Source organism: Haliotis rufescens, unplaced genomic scaffold, assembly GCF_023055435.1.
Source record: "Haliotis rufescens isolate VD_foot unplaced genomic scaffold, xgHalRufe1.0.p SCAF_5, whole genome shotgun sequence".
Lineage (NCBI taxonomy): Eukaryota > Metazoa > Mollusca > Gastropoda > Lepetellida > Haliotidae > Haliotis > Haliotis rufescens.
The window spans coordinates 3,679,956-3,700,612 of record NW_025964223.1 but is presented as its reverse complement, the minus strand read 5'-3'; the positions used below and the strand labels follow the sequence as shown (position 1 = coordinate 3,700,612).

At 42.9% G+C, this 20,657-nt stretch overlaps 2 protein-coding genes across 2 annotated transcripts; both read left to right on the top strand.

The window, feature by feature from the left end:
• Nucleotides 1-11,441: 11,441 nt before the first annotated feature.
• Nucleotides 11,442-12,053, top strand: LOC124133606 (histone-lysine N-methyltransferase SETMAR-like). The gene has a single exon (XM_046498062.2). The coding sequence runs from the start codon at nucleotides 11,442-11,444 to the stop codon at nucleotides 12,051-12,053; it is 612 nt and encodes a 203-aa protein (XP_046354018.2).
• A 4,691-nt stretch (nucleotides 12,054-16,744) lies between these two features.
• Nucleotides 16,745-20,657, top strand: LOC124133626. Its single transcript, XM_046498082.2, has 2 exons — nucleotides 16,745-17,203; nucleotides 20,103-20,657. The coding sequence occupies exons 1-2, from the start codon at nucleotides 16,897-16,899 to the stop codon at nucleotides 20,141-20,143; spliced, it is 348 nt and encodes a 115-aa protein (XP_046354038.1). The 5' UTR covers nucleotides 16,745-16,896; the 3' UTR covers nucleotides 20,144-20,657.

Genomic DNA, 20,657 nt, shown 5'->3' with positions numbered 1-20,657 from the left:
TCGTCTTTTGCGGCAAGTATGGGTTGCTAAGGGGAATGGACAATAGGTGTAAGGGGTCATGCCATGTGGAATTATATTATGACTCGCGGGAAGTGCAGAAAGTTATAAAATGACTACAAATTATAATGATAAATGCTGTCATTATGGCTTATGTACCAGTGCAATGCGGTTATCGGTTTAACATGAGTAAGCAATAAGTATGCATGAATGGTGACGCTGTGACATTGACTGGATTTATGACGCAGATTTATCACCGACAGTCACGTGACCATGTATAAAAGTGCTGACCTCGTGTCGTGGAACTTTACAGTGCTCTAAAGGTGTATAGATGTGCTGCTGTGTAGTGCTCTTACGGTGTGTAGATGTGCTGCTGTGTAGTGCTCTTACAGTGTGTAGATGTGCTGCTGCATAGTGCTCTTACAGTGTGTATAGATGTGCTACTGTGTAGTGCTCTTACAGTGTGTAGATGTGCTGCTGTGTAGTGCTCTTACAGTGTGTAGATGTGCTGCTGTATAGTGCTCTTACAGTGTGTATAGATGTGCTGCTGTGTAGTGCTCTTACAGTGTGTAGATGTGCTGATGTGTAGTGCTCTTACAGTGTGTATAGATGTGCTGCTGTATAGTGCTCTTACAGTGTGTATAGATGTGCTGCTGTGTAGTGCTCTTACAGTGTGTAGATGTGCTGCTGTATAGTGCTCTTACAGTGTGTATAGATGTGCTGCTGTGTAGTGCTCTTACAGTGTGTAGATGTGCTGCTGTGTAGTGCTCTTACAGTGTGTAGATGTGCTGCTGTATAGTGCTCTTACAGTGTGTATAGATGTGCTGCTGTGTAGTGCTCTTACAGTGTGTAGATGTGCTGATGTGTAGTGCTCTTACAGTGTGTAGATGTGCTGCTGTATAGTGCTCTTACAGTGTGTATAGATGTGCTGCTGTGTAGTGCTCTTACAGTGTGTAGATGTGCTGCTGTGTAGTGCTCTTACAGTGTGTATAGATGTGCTGCTGTATAGTGCTCTTACAGTGTGTATAGATGTGCTGCTGTGTAGTGCTCTTACAGTGTGTAGATGTGCTGCTGTATAGTGCTCTTACAGTGTGTATAGATGTGCTGCTGTGTAGTGCTCTTACAGTGTGTAGATGTGCTGCTGTGTAGTGCTCTTACAGTGTGTAGATGTGCTGCTGTGTAGTGCTCTTACAGTGTGTAGATGTGCTGCTGTGTAGTGCTCTTACAGTGTGTAGATGTGCTGCTGTGTAGTGCTCTTACAGTGTGTAGATGTGCTGCTGTGTAGTGCTCTTACAGTGTGTAGATGTGCTGCTGTGTAGTGCTCTTACAGTGTGTAGATGTGCTGCTGTGTAGTGCTCTTACAGTGTATAGATGTGCTGCTGTATAGTGTTCTTACGGTGTGTAGATGTGCTGCTTTATAGTGTTCTTACAGTGTGTAGATGTGCTGTTGAGTAGTGCTCTTACAGTGTGTAGATGTGCTGCTGTATAGTGTTCTTACAGTGTGTAGATGTGCTGCTGTATAGTGCTCTTACGGTGTATAGATATGCTGTTGTGTAGTGCTGTTTCGTGTGTTTGTGCTACTGTGGTCTTACTGTATGTAGGAATTTCGCTGTGCTATCACCGCATGTTTCGCAATACCATCATCATACACCGATGCCTTGTACCGATATATCACAGTTCTTCCGCCTTGTACCGATATATCACAGATCTTCCGCCTTGTACCGATATATCACAGTTCTTCCGCCTTGTACCGATATATCACAGTTCTTCCGCCTTGTACAGATATATCACAGTTCTTCCGCCTTGTACCGATATATCACAGTTCTTCCGCCTTGTACAGCTATATCACAGTTCTTCCGCCTTGTACCGATATATCACAGTTCTTCCGCCTTGTACCGATATATCCCAGTTCTTCCGCCTTGTACCGATATATCACAGTTCTTCCGCCTTGTACAGATATATCACAGTTCTTCCGCCTTGTACCGATATATCACAGTTCTGCCGGCTTGTACCGATAGATCACAGTTCTTCCGCCTTGTACAGATATATCACAGTTCTTCCGCCTTGTATCGATATATTAGTTCTTCCGCCTTGTACCGATATATCACAGTCCTTCCGCTTTGTACCGATATATCACAGTTCTTCCACCTTGTACCGATATATCACAGTTCTTCCGCCTTGTACAGATATATCACAGTTCTTCCGCCTTGTACAGATATATCACAGTTCTTCCGCCTTGTACAGATATATCAGTTCTTCCGCCTTGTACAGATATATCACAGTTCTTCCGCCTTGTACAGATATATCACAGTTCTTCCGCCCCGCCTTGTACCGATATATCACAGTTCTTCCGCCTTGTACCGATATATCACAGTTCTTCCGCCTTGTACCGATATATCACAGTTCTTCCACCTTGTACCGATATATCACAGTTCTTCCGCCTTGTACAGATATATCACAGTTCTTCCGCCTTGTACCGATATATCACAGTTCTTCCGCCCGCCTTGTACCGATATATCACAGTTCTTCCGCCTTGTACAGATATATCACAGTTCTTCCGCCTTGTACCGATATATCACAGTTCTTCCGCCTTGTACAGATATATCACAGTTCTTCCGCCTTGTACAGATATATCACAGTTCTTCCGCCTTGTACAGATATATCACAGTTCTTCCGCCCCGCCTTGTACCGATATATCACAGTTCTTCCGCCTTGTACCGATATATCACAGTTCTTCCGCCTTGTACCGATATATCACAGTTCTTCCACCTTGTACCGATATATCACAGTTCTTCCGCCTTGTACAGATATATCACAGTTCTTCCGCCTTGTACCGATATATCACAGTTCTTCCGCCCCGCCTTGTACCGATATATCACAGTTCTTCCGCCTTGTACAGATATATCACAGTTCTTCCGCATTGTACCGATATATCACAGTTCTTCCGCCTTGTACCGATATATCACAGTTCTTCCGCCTTGTACAGATATATCACAGTTCTTCCGCCTTGTACAGATATATCACAGTTCTTCCGCCCCGCCTTGTACCGATATATCACAGTTCTTCCGCCTTGTACCGATATATCACAGTTCTTCCGCCTTGTACCGATATATCACAGTTCTTCCGCCTTGTACAGATATATCACAGTTCTTCCGCCTTGTACCGATATATCACAGTTCTTCCGCCTTGTACAGATATATCACAGTTCTTCCACCTTGTACCGATATATCACAGTTCTTCCGCCCCGCCTTGTACCGATATATCACAGTTCTTCTTTCGCCTTGTACCGATATATCACAGTTCTGCCGGCTTGTACCGATAGATCACAGTTCTTCCGCCTTGTACAGATATATCACAGTTCTTCCGCCTTGTACCGATATATTATTTCTTCCGCCTTGTACCGATATATCACAGTCCTTCCGCTTTGTACCGATATATCACAGTTCTTCCACCTTGTACAGATATATCACAGTTCTTCCGCCTTGTACAGATATATCACAGTTCTAACGCCTTGTACCGATATATCACAGTTCTTCCACCTTGTACCGATATATCACAGTTCTTCCACCTTGTACCGATATATCACAGTTCTTCCGCCTTACAGATCTCATCATTCTGACATTGCTCAAGGTTGACTCCTTTGTCTTTGACCGTGCGCTAACCAAATGAAGCTTTAGTTAACCACCATTGGCAATGACGGAAACTCTTTTTTCCTTCTATCTTTTACCTTGATGGTAGAACAATTTTCATGAAAAACGTGTCACCAGCGGGATTCGAACCCGTGAAGTCCGCAACGAAGGCTAACGAATGTAATCTTCTGCCACGGCAACACGGACGAATGTGAATGAAATTAATAAGTATAAATATTTACCTACATCAGGACTAATTGTTTCTCCGTTTATGAACTGCGAAATATGTGGTTTATGCATTTTTTATACAATATGTTACACTATGCATTGTAGTATTTGCGATTTGGTAGCTTTTCGCTCACAGGAAGGAAATAACAAAAAAGAAATGACTGTTATCTTGATCAGGTATGGAATACTACAAGGGACATTGTCGCGTTGTCGCGATCCAAGAACAAGCAAAAAGTGTCAAAATAAGCCAAAGCGCGACATTGCAACAATGCGACACTTTGGCCATTTGTCGAATTGTCGCATTGTCGCGCTTTGAGTAATGTTTTTTATTTTACCAAAGCGCGACAATGCGACATTTTGCAAGGTCAAAATATGTCGCGTTGTCGCCCCATCAAAAATGTGTGAAAAAGGCGTTTAGATGCGCGACAACGCGACATTATCAATGGTATACTTGCCCCGGGACATGCATTTCATTAGCCGAGTCGGGTTTGCACGTGCGAAAGGCTCGGGGAACATGTTTCACGTGCATCACGCAGAGGCGACTCACACAGTCTTCTCATGCACAGTGAGGCAAAGCGTTCCTGAATATCTTTCAAAATACCTTCAACAAAACAATGTGTGCATTTTAACTGCTATAAATGTTGAACAAGGTTTAAATTGGTTAGAGCACTCGGACCATGGTGTTTAATCGTTGAAATCGTTAGTTAGAGTCCTCTAACGAACCATTTCTTCGATTACACACAGGTCCGTGGTTTACAAAGCGATCTTAGCGCTGAGGTGATCGTAATTCCCATATCTTAACATAGACTTACGACAGTCGAAGCGCTAAGGTTGTTTTGTACAACGGTGCCCAGGTCCGAGTGTTCTAGCATTTATACTTAACAACGCTCTCTTCTGTATGTTAATTGTTTAACGCCGCACTCAGGTAAATTCCAGTTATATCAGGGCACATCGCGTAAGTTGTTAATTAACATATTATCAACGGTATAAAAGCAATATGAAGATAATTATAACAATGATAATAATCATACATGCATTTCACTCGGAAAAGTCACTCTACCACAAACAGTCGTCTGAATCCCAAAAAAGTACAATCACTTCAAGCCAGTATTTCACTGCGCGGTATAGTTAATCTGGCGGTGGTTAAAGGGAGACAAGTTAAGCTATCTTCTCGGGCGCTTCGCTCAGTATACACCTGCCACACGTTTCTGAACACAGAATATTTTGTACCGACCAGTTGTGAAAGATATTTTATTTGCCATCCACTCCACACACAGTTTTTGACAATAATGACATGCATAATGATGTTTACATATACTGTCAGGTACTGTCGTACATATGTAGAGAGGACCCGTGAGGTCCGGGGTGGAATAGGGTTTCAGCAACCCATGCTTCCGGTAAAAGGCGACTATGCTTGTCGTAAGAGGCGACTGATGGGATCGGGTGGTCAGGCTCGCTGACTTGGTTGATGCATGTCATCGTATCCCAATTGCGTGGATCTATGCTCATGATATCAATCACTGGATTGTCTGGTCGAGACTCTATATTTACAGACCGCCGTCATATCGCTGGAATATTTCTGAGTGCAGCGTTAAACAACAAACAAACATATGCAGAGTCGCTATAGGGCTGAAATAATGCTGATGCGACGTTAAATATTAACTCACTCACTCACATATGCAGAATGTAGCCATACAATTGGGCTTGTAAAATATGATAAGGGCTTGCAAAATGTCTTGTTAACTTATGTTTTGTTGACCCTCCTGGCCAGTGAAGTTTGGAAACAAATTCCTACACTAGTCCAATACAGCATATGTCATGTCGCCTGAGGCGCCGCGATTCGCTGTGCAGAGTTGCGTCCCTTGGGCACGCCAGAAACCTATGATTGTGGGTTCGAATCCCGGTTCGCTACGATTATGTTTCTAGGTTTGTCAGCACCATACCCGTGCTCGTGGGTTTCACCGAAGTGGTAAACGTCTGAGACCTGCATCACTTCGGGCTTTCCTCCCACATTAAGCTGACACACCGTGATATAACTGTAATACTGTTAAAAGTGGCGTTAAAACCAACTCACTCACTCATGTAACAAGGCGGGAAGGCCACTTAACCTGAACCATTCACAAGTCCGAATGGTGATAACATATGAAGACACGCTCTTAGGTCTTGGTTCCCGGGATGCCATGAACATTAGACTTTCAAACTGAGGCCGTACTCTCGAAGAATGTTAGTTTAAAACCGAACTAACGACACGCGACAGGTTTAGTGGTTCTGCACCGAAACACGCTGTCGTACATGCGCATGCGTAAGGGTCTGGGACGTGCGTGCGTGTGTGAAGAATGTCAGTGCTTTTTAGAAATAGATTTACACAAGTAGGTAATTGTTGGTTTTGTTTGTTAGGCTTAGAACGTTTTGACCAGCCCTCGTACAGTGGCCATAACTTTCTTAACTGATCGACCCGTGAAGATTCCGGGGTAGAATAGGTCTTCAGCAACCCATGCTTGCCGTAAAAGGTGACTATGCTTGTCGTAAAAGGCGACTAACGGGATCGGGTGGTCAGGCTCGCTGACTTGGTTGATGCATGTCATCGATCCCAATTGCGTGGATCGATGCTCATGATATTAATCACTGGATTGTCTGGACCAGACTCTATTATTTACAGACCGCCGTCATATAGCTGGAATATTGCTGAGTGCGGCGTTAAACAATAAACCAACCAACCAACTTAACTGATCTTGAAGATTTGAATTTGGTGCCGGAGAAGTAGAATGGTGCTATTCCATGGATTGACGTTTAGACTCGGAATCATACTGGGAGACCCATGTTTCATCACGCGTCACGAAATCCTCCTTAATTTGGTCTAAATTTTATCTCGCAATGTCAGTTTCTTTTTCCTTAGGCTCAGAATTTAGAAACTTTAGCACCCAAAGAGCAGATATCTTATTCATCTGTAAATGTTCACAAATAACAGTTTCAATTCCATGGCTTAGAACTGTGTCTCCCTCAAGTTCATCAATCGTAATACGTCTATCCGACAGTATAAGTTTTTCTATCTATTTCGATTGAATCGTCATTGATGGAAGTTGAGGGACGTCCAGACCTAGGGTCATCATCAAGGCTTGTTCTCCTAGCTTAAACATAGCTGCCCAACGTTTAACAGTGGAATAGCTAGGACACTAATCCCCATACACTTGTGACATGTGGTTATGAATTTCTTGGGGCGTACTTTTTTTCTAAAATCAAAAACTTGATGACTGCTCGGTACTCGTACTTTTCCATTTCTGTGCCCATTTGGACCCCCATCACGTTCAACTGGCTGTCACTAATATACAAACGTCCTCAACAGACCAAACACACTTGCAATGAACTACTCGAACAATGTACTGCATTGAATAGTTCACTCTGTTATGGGTCATATAGCTGAAAGTTAGTCAGGATTTCATTTTTTTGACCAGACCTCTTATGTACGGATGTTTTGTTACGTGGGTAACCAGAAGCGAATTCACCTGTTCTATTATGTATATATACTGAAGCACCTCGAAGACGCAGGGTGGATTTTGACTCTTGGTAAGTAACAAGTGACTGGAAGCTGATGTCCAGGTATGACAACGTGAATGGGGATTCGAACTCAGACAGCAATATTGCATGCAGCCTTCAGGTCTCACTACCATACACCGATTTCAGTTCGTTGATAAAATATTTAATTCCCACGTTCCACTATGAGTTTTGAGGGTGTGTCCAAATAATACACATACATGTCATGTCTATTTTAATATATGGGGGCTGTCGGGTAGCCTAGTGGTTAAAGTAATCGCTCGTCACGCCGATGGGTACCATTTGTGGTGTCCCCCGCAGTGATATTGCAGGAATATTGCTAAAAGCGGCGAAAAACCTAACTCACTTACTTTAATATATGACATTTTGTTTATGGAAGAAGGCAACAGCTTATTAAGTGTGATTTTATTTGTATCGAACCAAACTACCACAATATGAAGACATAGTCATCCACACATCGCCTCCGTGGTCTAGTGGTAGACCGTCCGCCCGGAGAGTAGAAGGTCCGGGGTTCGATCCCCGGTCGCGTCTTACCAAAAGACGTTAAAAGATGGTACTTCTTGTTACCCTGTCAGAGCTTGGGCTAAAAGAAGGACTGGTCGGCTCGGAGTCAGTATACTATGTCTGCACATATAGTGTATACTAAACTGCAGCATGGTATCTCAGTGTGCTAGCACTATAAATCGGCATCAGTCCGGACTAGTATAAGCAGCCACACACACGCATGTACACGCACGTCGCTATACAAGTGAAATAATCTTGGACGCGACGTTAAACCCCATTTCACCTCACCTCATTTTATACAACATTTCGGATTACACCTAGCGCACAGCAGAGTGATAATCTGCATCCTCGCAAAGATACATCATACAGGCTGGTGTGCTTTTCCTTACCTTGAAAACTGCCAGTGTCCTCTGATATATGGGAAATCCTCTTGAGCCGGTCTAGGGTGGACGGTCGGGCCATACCGGAGTATTTGGCTGTATCGTGGAACGCCTCGCCTCGAAGTGTTAAAAACAACATGCCGGACAAGTTAAGGTTAATAATCCCGTCACGTACGACCCGACCTGTTGTAAGCGCGTCACGATCGTATCGTATGATATGAATGGATGCGCATTGGTGATTGTTCCTTGATTTGAAACTCGTTCGATGTGGAACTAGCGAATCTTAATGTGAGTGTTTTAAGTACAGTCGCTCCAGATAACATTTTGAGCAAATGAGTTTTTACTCGAAGGTTTTTATTTTAATTCAGTTATTACATTTTCCATGGGGTAACAATTATTTTTTCACTCATCTATTGATCACTCTTTTGGGTTTTTCCCAAAACGAGTTAACATTTTGAGATTTCAATAAAATAAAATAATGTTTCAGATGTATATAAGGGTTCTAACTATAGGCTTGACCCAGAAAGTAAATCAGCTCGTAATTGTGTTTCGGAACTTAGCTCTGTTGTACGCATGCTGAAAAAAGCTTCATTAGGTATTTACGCGTACTGTTTTATACATTTGAGTTTTTCTTTTAATGCATGCGTTTCTGTACGCAAGTTAATTGAAAGTAATTGGGTTTTGATTATTTTTCTGGGGGGTGGGATGGGGGGTATTTTACGCAAATACGCAGCTTATCTGTAGCTCTGACAGTCGCATCGGTGATATTTCAGCGATTCTGTGATGATAAAACAAACCATGTATTTATACACGCCTGGAATGTGTTTTTTTCAGAGCTTAAAAATGATAGGACTATTACAGTATTACAAAATATAATACGGACTATATAGATCGCCAGCAGGCATGAAATTGGTATGTGGTAGTGATGTAATGATGTTTTATCGCTAGAAAAATGGAAAAAAAAATTAAAAGCGCACTTTGCAATTTTTGTCATTATTGTAAATACATTGTAATATTTTTTATTGGCGGAATGGCTTGTTTTCACTTTAAGAGTATGAGCACGCCTTCAGATATCGTTAATTAATCACCGTGAACAATGGTGATTCTATTTCAAGTAGCAAGGACTATAGTATTTCTCTCATACAGGAAAAGGCAGAGAAGGTATATCTGAGTACTACGCTACCCACATTTCGACACTTAACTCGTTTAAGTGTCAAAACAATCGTAAATATTGTTAACACCTGCGTCCACAATCAACTGATAATGCTGTCGTCATAAACACTGTGAACATTGAGCCTTGTTCCACGCTCAGCTGCTCTGTCAACGTGACAACGCATAGCAGTTCACGCGTGGACAAGACACGCCATTTCTATTCGTATGACTGATCCCTGGGGGGTCTGGTCTTCAAGTAATGCGATTTTGGTTCACAAAACCTTAAGACCTGAGTTTGGATACTATATTCCGTAAGCGTACCGCGTTAAATTCCACATACGTTCTTTGCTAATTCCATACCGTTAATTTTGCAAATATACAGCGCTAATACCACACTCCCACCGGGGATCCGGGGTAGAAGAGGTCTTCAGCAACCCATGCCTGCCGTTAAAGGCGACTATGCTTGTCATAAGAGGCGACTAACGGGATCGGGTGGTCAGGCTCGCTGACTTGGTTGATGCATGTCATCGATCCCAAAGGGAGTAAACTCGTTCAAACTATTGTGACAAATGTTGCATTAAACATCATTTGTCACAATATTTTGAACGAGTTTACTCCCCTTGGGTCGACGCTCAGAATTAAGGATGAATTATCTCCCTTCCCAACATTCCTGGTGTTTGTTTACATATACCCTGAGGGTTCTCCTGTATATGCTAATGAGGAGGACAGTGGACAGTGTAGACAAGTTAGAACGCCAGTTAATACATATTATCCATGATTATGGTGACTTGTGTAAATTTATCCTATGTGGAGATTTTAATGCAAGGACTGGTCAGGAATTAGATTATTTGATAGATGATGAGATAGATTATTTACCTATTGATAACGAATACACTTCAGATGAATTTTACCAACAACGATGTGTCAGTGATTTTCATATAAATAACTATGGTAGAGCCTTACTTGACCTGTGTAAGTTACGTGGGGTTCACATCGTTAATGGTAGGACAAACCCAGATAGTCCAGGTAATCTTACTTTCATTTCTCACACTCTAACTCCTAATGTATGGCTTTCCTATTTTGAGAATTTATTGAATCCGATGTGCATGACGGCCAAAACAGAATTTGATCTATTAATATCCGACTTTTAGATACTCATATGTGTGATGAATAAAATGATCTTCCATTCACGGAAGAATTGTTATCTGGTGAGATCACAGAACAAGAAGTGAGGGAAGCATTACAAAGTCTTAAAAATGGTAAGTCGTCAGGCGTTGATTGAGTCCCACCAGAATTTTACAAAATATCAGTAGATTTTTTAATACCATATTTGTTGTTTTTATTCAATAAAATCCTTGATACAGGTATTTTCCCCGATGCATGGGATATTGGAATGATAATGTCTTTATACAAATCAGGAAATGTCAGTCAACCAAACAATTACAGAGGTACGAGGGATGGTCAATAAGTTCATAGAACATGGTACCTAAATGAACCCAGCAGAAGATTTGATGATTGTATCGTATTCTGGCATCTTTCATACCAGTGTCTACAAGAGTATAGGTGGTTACACCCATTAGTAATGTTACGGTACTTATTTGATGTGAGGTACCCTTGTTAAAATATGGATAGCTCCAAAACTGAGTATAGGGCTGTGATCAAATTTCTTACCAAAGAAGGAGTAAATGCTCGCACAATTCACGAGCGCATGGTTAATGTCTACAGTGAGGATGTCCTCAATATTCCGTAGCAAAATGGGCTACTGCGTTTAAGCGCGGACGTACATCACTTGAAGATGACCCACGGTCTGGCAGACCAGCAGATGTCATCACAGATGAAATTGTGGCCAAAGTTCAAAATATAATTATGACTGATCGCCGCATCAAGGTGGATGAAATTGCCTCAGAGTGTGGTATTTCTCATGGAAGTATTTGCAATATCATCCATGAACGTTTGCGTATGTCTAAAGTGTCTGCCCGATGGGTACCCCGAAATCTGAATGCGCAAGATCGTCACCAACGAGTGGAATCAAGTCGAGAGCTCTTGGACATTTATGGGGCAGATCCAGAGAATTTTCATGTTCGCCTTGGGACTTGAGATGAAACCTGGATTCATCATTGGGATCCAGAAACCAAAAAGGATTCTAAGCAGTGGAAGCACAAGACATCTCCGCCGCCAAAGAAAGTTTAAGACTCAGCCATCTGCTGGAAAGATCAGGGCCACCGTTTTCTTGGATTCCAAGGGCGTCTTAATGATAGATTATAAGCCACCAAAGAAGACAATCACTGGTGCTTACTATGCAGATCTAATGAAGAAATTGCCAAATGCAATCAAAGAGAAACAGCGCGGGATGTTAACTGCTGGTGTTTTGCTACTTCACGACAATGCGCCTGTCCACAAGAGTAGAGTTGCGCAAGCCGCCATTCGTGAATGCAAGTTTGAACATTTGAATCATCCCCCATATAGTCCAGACCTGGCACCAAGTGACTATTATCTGTTTCGAAATCTCAAGTCACACCTGCGTGGAACGAGATTCGCCAATGATGACGACCTCATTGCAGAAGCTTGGTTTGGGGGGGCAAGCAGAAGACTTCTATTTTCAGGGAATTGAGAGTCTACAGCTTAAATGGGAAAAGTGTATTCAAGTGCAGGGAGATTATATTGAAAAATAAAAACATGAAACTCCACGTACACCTTGTTTTTATATTGAGTTCTATGAACTTTTTGACCATCCCTCGTATATCTGTTTTAAATGTCATGGGAAAGCTATTTGCATTTATTATTGAAAAACGAATTTGGCTTGAAATAAATGATATGATATCTGAAGCTCAAGCAGGGTTTCGCTCTGGGTATTCTACAGTTGACAATATCTTTGTTCTACAGTCACTTTGCTCAAAATATTTATGTAAACCCAGGGGTCGTTTGTTGATTTCCGCAAAGCTTTTGATGATAGAAAAAAACTGCTGTACCTATTGATCACTAAAGGATGTCGTGGAAAACTGTCAATAGTTCTTAAGAATATGTATTCCTCAGTCAAAGCATGTATTAAAACTGACTCGGGTACAATTCCTTGTTTTACTATTTCCAGTGGTGTTCGTCAAGGATGCATCTTGAGTCCAGTCTTATTCATCTTTTTTATAAACGAACTTGTTTATGAAATTTACAAAGAATGTCATCATGGTGTATTTGTGAAACGAGATATTATAGATATTATGTTATTGTTGTTCACGGATGATGTTGCTCTGGTGTCCTACTGTTTGGTAGGCTTGCAGAAACAGCTTAATGTATTGCAGTCCTTTTGTATTAAGTGGGGTTTAGAAGTAAACCTTGTGAAACCCAATGTTATTGTTTTTAGAAATGGTGGAATTGTATCGAAGCATGAAAATTGGATATATGGTGATAAACATTTAAAAGTTGCAAGTTATTATAAGTATTTAGGACTATTAATGTCCTCAAGATTAAATTGGTCCAAGGCTTGTAAGACATACGCGCTACAGGCATCTAAGGCAATTTTTCCTGTCTATAAATTATTCAAGGAAAATAAATATATCTCATTTTCAACAGCAAATTCGATATTTGATGGTAAAATTCTACCCATTTTGTTGTACGGCTCGGAAATATGGGACATTAAATAATTTGAATCCACTGAGAAAGTTCACGCTTTGTATTTTAAGCAGTGTTTATGCATTGGTAAATGTGCTTCAAATAAGGCAGTACTTGGTGAAACTGGTCGCTGTAGTATATACGTACACAGCCAGCTGCGTGTTGTTAAATCTTGGATAAAATTATTAAAAATGGAAGCTCACAGGTACCCATTTCAATGTTACAAAATGCTAAAACAATTAGATGGTGAAGGGAAAACGAATTGGGTGTCTGGTGTAAGAAGCATATTATTTAATACTGGATTATTAGACATATTTCAGCAAAACTGGCACCAACAAGTTTCCTCTTCACACTTCCTCAAGCATTATGCTGGTATTAAATCATTGTTACAACCAGGAAAATATTTAAGCATATTACAAGATAAAACTCTGTTGAGAGGTCTTTGTAAATTTAGAATATCAATAAATAACCTTCTGTTCGATGGTTATGACACTACCCCCCCCCCCCCCCCCCCCACACACACACACACACACACACCATGACACTCCCTCCCCCCAATCGATCTGTCTGTACAACGCAGTCATTGGTAACGTTCTCCACGTCGACGCCAAACTCGCAGTCGACCGTCAGCATTCCGTAAATGAAAACGGGACTCTTCAGAGAACAGCACACAATGCCACTGCCGCAATCTCCAATGACGATGCCTTTTGGCCCAACGCAGACGTTCATTTCGATGTCGATCAGTGAGTATGGGTCCAACATATGGACGTCGAGCACGTAGCCCTGCTGAGCGGAGACGTCGACGTACGGTGTCAGCGCTGATCAAACCCCGTCGGCCTTGTACGGTTGCTGCAGTCCTGGTAGCCGGAAGTGTACGATCACGAAGATGCCGACGAAAAATATGGCGATCCTGACGTGGTGTAGTTACACGACGTTGACCCGGACGTGGTCGATCTCTGGTGGTTCTTGTCTGCTGGTATCTGCTCAGTAGCCTTAGGACTGTTGTATGATGGCATTGAAACCGTTGTGCAACGACTCTACTTGACGTACCAGCTTGAAGCATGCCAAGGCACGTTCACGTTCCTCTGCTGTTAATCTTGGCATTTGTTGTGTCAGTACCCTTTACGTCTGCAGCAACAAGTGATGTGGCTTTTAAAAATCTGTCTTTTATGGCCCTATTCTGCATGCTTCCCATGAATCAAAACACGTTTTCCATGATGTGCACGCAATTTGTTGCGTTTTGGCGATGTCGCTCACAACAAATTTAGGAATGTGTTTTGACGAGCTGTTCTTCTTCATGCTTCGTCCAGAACGGCGTATATTACTTTCACTTATATATTTTCATATGACTTAGCCCGGATAAAATTACATCCATTTTCATGGTGGTGCGTTTTCAATGCTGTTCAGTATATTATAATTTACAACAAAACCTCTTCTTGTTATTTTTTTTTTATCAATCATGGAACTCGACCTATACTTTCTTTTGCCGCCCAGTTTATTTGAAACATGTATTTAGACTCAGGTGAATATATTATACTATGTTCAAGATCACGTTGATTTTTATGTGTCCATTAAAACTGAACTGTACTATGGGCCATATGGCCTTGCATACTGAATAAACTGTCTGTCTGTCTGACAGCACATGGCAGGATTGAATGAAAAAAAGGATCGATGCTCATGCTATCAATCACCGTATTGTCTGGTCCAGACTCGATTATTTACAGACTGCCGTCATATAGCTGGAATAATGCTGAGTGCGACGTTAAACAACAAACAAGTAAACAACCATCAAAGGAACTAATCATAAAACATACATTTTACCCATTGATCCCTGATCAATACAAGCATAATACATAAACCCTCTGCTGGGTAAAATAGAGAGCGTCTGGTGGGAACGCTAGATCAACCTTGGCAGTATCATTTAACATTCATTTGATGTAGGCTAGCTGTGTACAAGTAACGTGTGTGTTTCACCGTGGAGCCGTGACGAGAATCTCTCGGGGAAGATTGTGTTCTCACTTAACGAGAGTTAAGACTCCATGGGACACAGCCAGACATAATTCTCGCCCGCGTTCAGTCATGCTTCACTCAATTTTAAACATACAAACTTGTCTCGTTTCTAAAAGGAAGAAATAATGCCAATGCGACGTTACATTGAAACATTCATTCTTCATGTTGGCAAAGGGCCGATACATACCCACGACCACATCTCCCACAAAAAAGTAAGGTATCATGAAACACAAATGTTATGACCTGGCGTTAGAAAAAAGATCAGCTTTGAAAAATGACTGCCAGGGATAGAAGGGTTGCGGGACCAAAACCCCTAGCAGCAAAACGCAAAAAATACACCCCGACCCCCAGAAAAGTATTCAAAACCCAATTACTTTCAATTAACTTGAGGGGGCACGGGTGGCCCAGTCGTCTGAGGCGCCGCGATTCGCTGTGCAGAGTTGCGTCCCTTGGCCACGCCAGAAACCTATGATTGTGGGTTCGAATCCCGGTTCGCCCCTATTATGTTTCTAGGTTTGTCAGCACCATACCCGTGCTCGTGGGTTTCATCGAAGTAGTAAACGTCTGAGACCTGCATCACTTCGGGCTTTCCTCCGACATTAAGCTGACCCGCCGCGATATAACTGGAATACTGTTAAAAGCGGCGTTAAACCCAACTCACTCACTGTAATCATCTGTTATTTTCGAATATGCCCTACTATTTTGGAGGGTATATATGCATCGCTATAGTTCCTAAAGCATTGTCCTACATGGGGATACATATATCCAGTGTCCAGTAATTATTGGCACGTATGAATCTGCGAGATAATATCTGTGAATCAGGGCACAGCTATTGCTGTAAACATTAGGACATTTTACCGTCGTGAAGATCCGGGTCAGAATTAGTCTTTAGCATCGTAAGATGCGAGCAAAGGGATCGCGTGGCCAGGCTCGCTGACTTGGTTGATGCATGTAATCGTTTCCCACAAACGTATTATGCTAATTCCTTACCGTTGAATTTTATTATTTTTTTATTTTCGCAAATACAGATAGCTAATTCTGCACTCCTACCGCGTTCATTCCATTCATAAACATTGGGCGGTAATTCCATAAATCTCCCGCGTCACACCCACAAACGTACCGCGGTCATTCCTTTACGTGCGGCGTTAATTCATGAAACGTACAGCGTTATTTCCGGACCAATATTCAAGCAATATCACGGCGAGGCACACTAACAGTACATTGTACCCATGTGGGGAATCGAACTGTAAAGCTGCAATTTACAAGCAAAGCTGTACCGTCACACATGATAAAAAACCGTGGGAATTTATGATATTTATTCAATGAAACTTGCAGGGTTTGCCAACTTCCCCTTTAAGACACAACTAAAACGCAGTCATGGAATCAAGATTATATTCATGCGGAAACGATAAAAAGAAATAATCGCTATGTAACACCTTCAACATGACACCTGCACACGTGCTTCTTGCACAAGACCTGCTCCCTGGGGTCTATTGTTCCCTATTACAAATTAACTATTTCCTTGGTATTAGACTGTTCCCGTTCACTTGTCTTCTTTGTAACGTGAATACGCACTGATGAACATGTGTCGAGACCTGTACATACTAATGATGACAATAAAAAGTGGCAATAAAACCTGTTTCTCAGCTTCCAACTTAATCCACTGAACACACATAGGAGACTGCTAGTGTATCTCACTATGAGGTAAGCGGGCCTCACAGGTGTGTTTGAGCTACACTGGTGCAGGCGACTCGTTTTCTCGACCCTTTCCACTAGCGCCGGGAATCCATTTCCTGGACCCTTCATCACCAGCTCATCGTGGTGGATGAACTAGAAGAAGGATGAAGATAGTTTTTCTTCTTCGCCCCCTCTTTGTCTTGGCTGTGTTTGTGGGACACGCCACTTCGATGCATAAGTTTTCAAGAGTTTTAAATCTCGAAAACCTTCTCCCAAATGAAAGCCCGTCCAGTACGTCTGGTTCCGGAACCCTGCCGGACTGTGCCGGACTGTGTGCACGAGATGATCTCTGCATCAGCTTCAGTATCACTGGTGGTCAGTGTTCCATCTACAGGACATCCTTGACAACTTCTGAAGGTGCAGACCCCGGGGCCAGGTCTTACAAGAAGGAGGGAGCTGCACCCCAGACAGGTACGTTGCATTTCTCATATAAGTACACTTACAAGTTGGTCGTTACAGAGGAATCTTGTAAGAGGAAGGGCATAAGGGGATGGACGTGAGAGGAAGGACGTAAGAGGAAGGACGTACGAGAAGGAAAGTCAGGGGAGTGTATGCGGAAGGACGTGAGAGTGTGACGTACGAGTGTGATGTTAGAGTAAGACGTAAGAGGAAGGACGTAAGAGTATGGCGTAAAAGAAAGACAAAAGAAAAGGACGTAAGCCTATGACGTAAGAGAGACGTAAGAGGAAGGACGTAAAGGGAAGGGCGTTGGAGTAGGACGCGAGAGTAGGATGTGAGAGTAGGATGTGAAGAAGAAAGACGTAAGAGGAAGGATGTGAGAGAAGGACGTAAGGGGACGGGGCGTAAGGGAAAGACGTAATAAGAAGGACGTAAAAGGAAGGGCTTGAGAGAAGGACGTAAGGGTAGGGTATATGGGGGAGGGCGTGAGAGTAGGATGTGAGAGTTGGGAGTAGAGAAAGGACGTAAGAGTGGGACGTGAGAGAAGGACGTAAGGGGACGGGGCGTAAGGGAAAGACGTAATAAGAAGGACGTAAAAGGAAGGGCTTGAGAGAAGGACGTAAGGGTAGGGTATATGGGGGAGGGCGTGAGAGTAGGATGTGAGAGTTGGGAGTAGAGAAAGGACGTAAGACTATGACGTAAGCCTATGACGTAAGAGAGACGTAAGAGGAAGGACGTAAAGGGAAGGGCGTTGGAGTAGGACGCGAGAGTAGGATGTGAGAGTAGGATGTGAAGAAGAAAGACGTAAGAGGAAGGATGTGAGAGAAGGACGTAAGGGTAGGGTATATGGGGGAGGGCGTGAGAGTAGGATGTGAGAGTTGGGAGTAGAGAAAGGACGTAAGAGTGGGACGTGAGAGAGGGACGTAGGGACAGGGCGTAACAGAAGGACGTAATAAGAAGGACGTGAGAGTAGGATTTGAGAGAAGGGCGTAAGAGGAAGAATATGAGAGAACAACGTGAGAGTAGGACGTACGAGAAAGGACGTAGGGGTAGATGGGAAGAACGTAAGAGGAAGGACGGAAGAAAAGGACGTAGAGGACATACGGTAGAGTAGAAGGTAATAGAAAAGGACGTGAAAGTAGGACTCGAGATTAGAAGTGAGTGAGTGAGTGAGTGAGTATGGTTTTACGCCGCTTTTAGCAATATTCCATTCCGCCCAACCAAACAAAGAAAACAGAGGTCTTGTTATATCCTTGTGAAATATGCAGATTATCTCAGCTTCTTTGCTGTAGTTCACCTCTTACGGGCCCCACATTACTATAGTCTTGATGATAATCATTCGTGAACTTGAACGATTTAACTTGTCTGGAAGTCAGAATTAAGGCATGTTATTCCCAAGAGTTTGGTTCATAGGTTACGATGATTGACATAAAGGGACATATTTGTAGACTATTATTATTCATAATCGTGTTCTACAATGCTAACAGTTTCCATCGATCAACGGGTAGCCATAATATACGGCGATAGAAGGCTTCAAAGACATAGAGTTTTATAATAGGAAACATATTCTTTAATAAGACTCTGTTAAAGAGTGCTTTTTGTCTCATTAATATTTACGCTCCCTGCTTCAGCCTGGTCCATTTGGGTGACCAGAGTATTACTATTTTTAACTTTTAAAGATGAAATACATGTTACACCACATACATTTGAGCCAAATGTGAATAAGCCAGATACAGACTGCTTATAGACTGGTTTAAGCTTGTTGTATTGCCCATACTATGTGTGTATAGCTCTATTATTCAAGCCGTTTGGCTGCTACAGAAGAAGAGGGATTAAAGTGTTGCCTTAACTTCAACACAAACCTTTGAATACGTATCACCTGTGAAACAATAACTCGCGTGCTTACACTTCGAAATATTTTAGAAAACTATGGAATTTTTATAAAACTATTTGATAGGTCATACACCACACAGCATCACTTTGTGTGCGCGTGCGTGCATGTGTGAGTGTATGTGGGATCTCCTAGAGTGTGTGCATGGGATCCTTTAGGGTGTGTGTGTGATCCCTCAGGGCGTGTGTGTGTGAGTGTGTGTGTGTGTGTGTGATCCCTCAGGGCGTGTGTGTATGAGTGTGTGGGGGATCGCCTAGAGTGTGTGCATGGGATCCTTTAGGGTGTGTTAGTGATCCCTCAGGGCGTGTGTGTGTGAGCGTGTGTGGGATCTCCTAGAGTGTGTGCATGGGATCCTTTAGGGTGTGTTTGATCCCTCGGGGCGTGTGTGAGTGATCTCCTAGAGTGTGTGCATGGGATCCTTTAGGGTGTGAATGATCCCTCAGGGCGTGTGTGTGTGGGATCTCCTAGAGTGTGTGCATGGGATCCTTTAGGGTGTGTATGATCCCTCAGGGCGTGTGTGTGTGTGAGTGTGTGTGGGATCTCCTAGAGTGTGTGCATGGGATCCTTTAGAGTGTGTTTGATCCCTCGGGGCGTGTGTGTGTGAGTGTGTGTGTGATCTCCTAGAGTGTGTGTGTGTGGGGGGGGAGTGTGTGATCCCTCAGGGCGTGTGTGTGTGAGTGATCTCCTAGAGTGTGTGCATGGGATCCTTTAGGGTGTGAATGATCCCTCAGGGCGTGTGTGTGTGTGAGTGTGTGTGGGATCTCCTAGAGCGTGTGCATGGGATCCTTTAGGGTGTGTATGATCCCTCAGGGCGTGTGTGTGTGTGAGTGTGTGTGGGATCTTCTAGAGTGTGTGCATGGGATCCTTTAGGGGTGTGTGTGATCCCTCAGGGCGTGTGTGTGTGTGTGGGGGGGATCTCCTAGAGTGTGTGCATGGGATCCTTTAGGGGGTGTGAGATCCCTCAGGGTGTGTGTGTGTGTGTGACACTAATGATTCAAGGGTCCTGTTCACTCTCTACAGATTCAGGGATGGCACCACCTCTAGTTGCTGCTCCGCCTTAGGAATGATTGAACAGAGGACAGGATTCCGTATCTGGCTGAAGACAAGATCACCGAAACGGTCACCTTCGAGAGGAGAGTTTATAAGTTGGTGTACAATAAATATCAAGAATATAGATGTAAACGTTTGATTTTTTTTGGGGAAAGATCTTGATTTAATGTCCATTTTTTCTGTAACACTTCGTCCCAACAAGGGTTGATAGATTGTGATGGCTGCACTGTTCTCGATTTGTTCTTTTAGCTGTCCATGACTTCCCTGGATTGTTCGCCGACGCCATCTTTGTTTCTTTGATATCACGCGCATTCTCTCATCCGGGTACCCTGGGTCGTCGGTCGGAGCGGTGATGCGTTCATACACTTTTGAATCCAAGATGGCCGACCCGATACGGTTGTTATAGAAATTTATCATCCAAAACTGGCTCCCACAGGAGATATCGCTTGGGTGAGATCAAGCGATATCTACATTGTAGATGTCGCTGCAATGAAATTGCATCACAATGCTTTGCAGACCATTGTG